Here is a 6,063-nt window from a genome sequence, read left to right on the forward strand (position 1 = left end):
AGGAACTGCAGGCTAACTGCATGCCTCCATCGTAGCTAGCGCCCTCACACGGCTGGATGAGGAACTGCAGGCTAACTGCCTGCATCGTAGCTAGCGCCCTCACACGGCTGGAGGAGGAACTGCAGGCTAACTGCATGCCTGCATCGTAGCTAGCGCCCCCACACGGCTGGAGGAGGAACTGCAGGCTAACTGCCTGCATCGTAGCTAGCGCCCCCCCACGGCTGGATGAGGAACTGCAGGCTAACTGCCTGCATCGTAGCTAGCGCCCCCACACGTCAGGAGGGGAAACTACGGACTGATCAGCGAGGCTAGCGACCTCACACGGCTACAGGGGAAACTACCGAATGGCCGGTTCCATTGCAGCGAGCGAGTCGCGTTTTAATTAAACGTTTGCCTAGATATTCTATCTAAGCAAACGCCGCTTCCGCCTGGCCTGAGGTATCAAGTATGAATTATTAGTAAAGTTAATATCGCGAGCGAATATATATCGATTATGCAGCGCCATCTTGCATTACGTCACACGCAGGATTAAAAATTTTGCCGGGACACGGCCCCACAGGTTCAGATCTGCAATAGATTATTACGATCCTATTTAGTCGTGTGATGTGTGTAGTGAAGAGAGTTTTTAACCACTGGGCGGTTTAATTAACATTTCACACAATAATTATAAATGATTCCATGTACCAGCTATTGTCGACGTTGTTTGCTATATCGTTTTCACGAAATATTTCTCTTACGCTTCTATAGTACGACCCAAGATGGCCGGTTTCGTCGCAGCTCGTATCCCATAGGGCTGCCGATGTTTTCCTAGGTCGTAGATGTTGTCGGCGACATTATAAATACAGCTTGCATGTACAGCGTCCATGTATTACTTCGTCATGCTATATCAATATTCGACATGCGGACATATTTTACGCATCCGTGTTGCTATTGGGATGAGCACGTATACATTTTACAGCTCGTTTGATTGAATACGTAATCGTGTTTGTACAGATGCACGAGCGGCGTCCAGTATTTTATCGATGGGTTCAGTTATTACCTTGGCTTCGTTTTCCGTGTCCCTTAAGTCTGTGATTATATATTATTGATCCGCATCTTTTATATTGCCTACAGTTTCCTTTTATCTCCCTCGGCCATCCCTCCCTAGCGCTCTTATTACCATCTTTCCTCGTCTTGTCTCATTTCCCCATCGCAATAATTTTCCGATCCAGGCCGCTCCTCATTGATCTACCTTCTCCCCCTTACCGATTGGACCCGCGCGCACGTTCTCGCTCTCAATGTCTTACCATACCTCATCTGCCTTCATCATCTCCATCACCGACATGTACGTATACGCTAGTATACCTCATTCTCATTTCGTCTCGCCATTTTCGGGCTCTTTGCCCTTCCTTTGACCTCATCTCTATCTCACTCACTCTGGCCCTCCCGTTCTCTTCCTCGTCCCTCCCTACGCCCCTCCGATCTCGCCGTCGTTTCTTCGATGCGTAATTATGCACAAATTAACAAATTCGGACCATCACAGCGACGCGGCTATCAGTGGCCGTCGGCTGCGTCTAATTGCCCAGCTTCTCGCTAACCATCTCGGGTGAGCTGTAATTAATGACACTGTTGACATTACAGCATCCGATACGCGTGTTGTCCGTCTGCAACCGGCGCGCGCGTGTCGCCTAAGCGGCTGTATTTACCAGACGATAACTCACGCAGCGGGTGGGGGTGGGGAAGAGCAAGTGGAGTCCGTGCCTCGCGGCGTGTGCGGCGTCCTCTCTACTCTCGGGCGCCCGCCAGCGGTTTCGCTTAAAATTCGAGTGCTATAACGCGTTTATCTATGGATAACTACTTCGTAATGACCGCCGCTCCCGCGAAAGGTTCACGGAGCGAGTCTACTCTCCGGCCACGCGCTCTTGATGACGACAGTGAGTTGGAGGGAAAGCCCGCGCGATTTCACGTCGATGTCGCCTATTAGGGGTATTACGAACAACGGGAAACCTCTCGTGACGGTCACGTGGGACGGAGAGCAGAGCTCGTGGCGGTTAAATAAGTCATTTACTATCCGCATTTTACCTATAGTCGCGAGTCGACGTGACTTACTCGGCAATTTTTCACTGTACGCATCTGGGGACTCGTAAAAGCTAGGCTGCAATTAATTCCGCTCTGTTCATTAGCTCCTAATTGCACCACTGTCGGTGGGAGGTGACGTGTGAGGGGGCATCGGATAGTCTACAATGCCCGTTGCGATTTATAACCGGCGCGGCAGCGTCTGTGCGTGCGTCTGCACGTGCGTGTGTACCTGCGTGCGTGTGCACGTGCATGTGTACGTGCGTGCATAGGTGTGCGTGGGTCAGTGCATGTGCGTGCGTAGGTCTGTGTAAATATGTGTGTGCGCGCGCGCGTGTGCGCGTGCGTGCACGTTCATGTGCGCACATGCATTGGGGCGTTTGTGTATGAACTCGAATAGTAGGACCTTTATTATCCCCCCCCCCCTGCTATCCAACAGTAACCATCCTCCTGGTTATACAGTCTTGTATTTTAGCAATAACATTCTCAGTTTCCGTTTCCCAGCATTAGCTGGGTCGTAAATACACGACGGGAGCAGTCTATGGTTAGTCTTCGAAAACAGACTCTAAGTAGGATGTGCATGTTAGAATCCATACCGCCCAGCGCCTGACACGCACACTTACAAGCACTATCCGATTGAATGCATACAGTAAGTCGTAAAAAGGGCAAGGGGCGTGTGATGAGAGCGCCAACAACGTTCAGAGTTCAATTTAAAGCGCGGAGAGGGAAGTAAAATACACGCTCCTGTGAGACAACCTGAATGCTGAGAGGAAGACCTGATGCAGGGGGAAGCGGATCGGGAGCCCGTGAGTGTTGAATACTCACACACATGAGATGTATCTCTATTCTATAGCGCTCTCGTGCGTCGAACAGTGTGATGCATACGTGAAGATAAAATGTATGCAGCATTCGAGCCGCATATTGAGCAGGCTGAGCCCCTTCGTCTTCCTACAACTGATCTCCGTAAACCCCCTAATCCGCAGTTCGGTGGTTCGATACGCAGCGAGGGCCGGTGACCGCGGCTATGGCTTCCCCTTGCTCCGCAGCAGGTTTGGCGACTGCAGACTCGCCGCGGTAGCGCTCTCCCAATACACCTTTTGTTGGGAAACGCTAAAAGCGTAGGTGCGGGGGGGAGAAGGGGCGCATGCAGACAAGCACGTGCACTGTGCTGGAACGAAACGCCTCCTGCGCGCATCTCGGGAGTTTGTCCCACACAATGATGGGTCACGTTATGGCGTTGTGTTGGTGCAGGCATCACGGGACCCTGTCCGCGAGATATAGAGGCAATAGCGACGAGCGGACGCAGATGTCTGAAGAAGTGTCAGACGGATAGCGACTGCAATGGACGAAGAAAGAAGTGCATGTGTGATGACATGTGCGGTCAGAGCTGTGTTAATCCTGGTGGGTATATCGCTGTTGTAGTCATGTATATATATATATCGGTGTTGTAATAAAAATGTTATATGTAGTTGTATTAGTCTTTAGGTTCTCCTGCCATGCATGTATTGTCATTATAGATACAGGTGTATCAACCGTGAATAGTAAGTAATGTGTATTAATAATGTGTAATTAATGTATAGTCTTCTTAATAGGCTCTTGATAGTAGTAAAGTACATTAATGTATAGTAATAATGTGTTAGATAAGTGTCGCAATGATGTATTAGTGACGTGTAGTAATAATGTGTCAATAATGTGTTGGTAATGTGTAGCAATAATTTGTCAGTAATGTCTATAGGAATGAATTGTTAGTAACCATATTCGCGCTGTCGATTTTATTTGCTTAATATGTTGTCATTTTAGATGCCATTGATACACGTATTGCAATCAGAAATAATATTTATACACTGTTGTTATTTATCATTTATGCATGTGTCGGCGCAGGAGTGTCTCGATTATTTCTCCTAATGAATAGCAATAACATGTTGTTTGTCAGTATGATAATATGCAATATGCTACATTCCACCGTTCACGCGCTACTTGTTTATTATGCCATTCTGTTATTTGTTTGTTTCTGTTTGTGATCACGGGCTTTATTATCTATCGTTGTTTGCGATTTCGATGTATATATTGTGTTATTTTTTATTATTTTTTATTGTATTCTTTGTATGAGAATTGTATTTACGACGTCGACAACAACAACAACAACAACAACAACAACAATCACAACAGTAAGAACAGTAGTAGATGATTGATCGTCACGAACGTCTCGTAGCGCGCCATCTGGTGACAGCAATGCGTATGAGTGTAACCCTTTCCGCGTGGCGTCTTTTAGTGCGAGCGTGCCCGAAGCCCAAGGAGCCGAAGAACGGGCAGATAGAGGAGCTGTCGGATCGACATCACATGTTCCTGTTCGGCACGCGCATACATTACAGCTGTGACCGAGGGCACTACCTCGACGGACCGCAAGTTCGCTTCTGTCAGGGCGACAAGAACTGGAGCGGCTGGGAGCCTAAGTGTCAGGCCGTGTCGTCGGGAGTCAGTCCAGGTATAGGCGCTGCGCTGCCACCTTGACTAACTAACGCGCAGATGTCACCGCCTAGGGTTTGGCGGGGGCTGATACGACATGATGCGAAGAATGGCGCCGTTACTACTGCTGATGCATAGTTTCACTGCCTCTAACTTATATAGCACGCACACGAGAAGAACTCACAGAATATGAGCCTCCTCACTGCAAATGTCTGGTAATTACGGCGCCCAAATATACAGCAAAATAGCCTCCGGTTTGGGGGTGACTAGCTGTAGAGAATATTGATTCACGGACTGCAACACTACATAGCTGTTAACCTCACCATGCAGGGTTGTCTAGCTATAGAGGAAAGCCGCATTGCACAAGGTATAACCTACATCGGGCTGCCTGCCAGATGTCACATAACCGTCAACCTAACCAGGTTAGGGTTTCCGTTCGGGTTCGGGTTCGGGCAAGGGTTAGGGTTGGGATTGGGGTAAGGGTTAGGGTTAGGGTTAGGGTTAGGGTCCGGGCAATGGTTAGGGTTGGGGTTGGGGTAAGGGTTAGGGTTAGGGTTAGGTTTGGGGTTCGGGTTAGGGTTAGAGTTGAGGTTAGGGTTAGGGTTGGGGTTGGGGTTGAGGTTAGGGTTAGGGTTAGGGGTAAGGTTAGGATTAAGGTAGAATTATGGTTACGAAGAGAGCGAGCGAGCTTGTCGAGCCATTATAGATAGAACGCAACTAAATAAGTCCTCCTATTAAAGCTTATTTATGGATACTGGCAACCATAGACTATTAACGGGTACAACACTTCATACAATTATCAGCCGAACCAGGAATGCACTCATGACTAGGTGATTACGGAAAGCTAAAGGAGTTACTAGTAGTAGTGACAACGACAGCTATATCAGCTGGCCGGATACAACTTCACACTACTAATAGTGAAGAATGACCGATGACTAGTTCGGATGCGCTGGCGCGCGTGTGCGCGAGGCGGGCTATCGGGCGAAGCCTTTGAAATCAAGGGCCGTATAGATAAACATTGCAATGTGAAAATATAATTCTAGCGTCCCAATTAAGCGCCGAAATTGATTTAGCTCGCCTATAATTAATTCCCCTTCGGGCGTGGAAAGTTATATAGTGCAGAGTAAATATATGGAAATGCTTAATTCAGTAGTCGCACTGCGGCTGCGAGACAGTGGCGCGCCACAGTGCGACGGACTATCGTAAAAACTGGACGTATATAACGGTTGCATTTTACGCAAATAAATTATATATTGTATCGGTATTGGATTTGTCAATATCATATCGGCATATATGTTATATTGTATGTATTGTAAATTATAATTTGTCTATATGTAGAGATAGGGTGATAGTCTAGCGTGAAAAAGGCAGGGGTAATGCTATACGCCGGGCGCGTCTATTTTTTCCGTACCACAAATGCGCGAAGGGTTCCTCTGATTGGCTGCTGGAGGGAGGTCACGTGATAACGTTGACGATGACGTTCAAAAAGTTAACACTAACGGTAACTCTCACTCCAACACCGCCACCACTAACCCTCACACG

General features: G+C 48.0%; 1 protein-coding gene across 1 annotated transcript; it reads left to right on the plus strand.

Annotated features, from left to right (window-relative positions):
* Positions 1–2,951: 2,951 nt before the first annotated feature.
* On the plus strand, positions 2,952–4,540 carry LOC106816205 (protein lev-9-like; the record flags this gene model as incomplete). Its single annotated transcript, XM_014820766.1, has 3 exons — positions 2,952–3,063; positions 3,307–3,456; positions 4,328–4,540. Coding segments are annotated over exons 1-3 (475 nt in total), but the record flags the coding sequence as incomplete, so codon positions are not given.
* Positions 4,541–6,063: the final 1,523 nt, after the last annotated feature.

This window comes from Priapulus caudatus, unplaced genomic scaffold (genome assembly GCF_000485595.1).
Source record: "Priapulus caudatus unplaced genomic scaffold, Priapulus_caudatus-5.0.1 Scaffold1314, whole genome shotgun sequence".
NCBI lineage: Eukaryota > Metazoa > Priapulida > Priapulimorpha > Priapulimorphida > Priapulidae > Priapulus > Priapulus caudatus.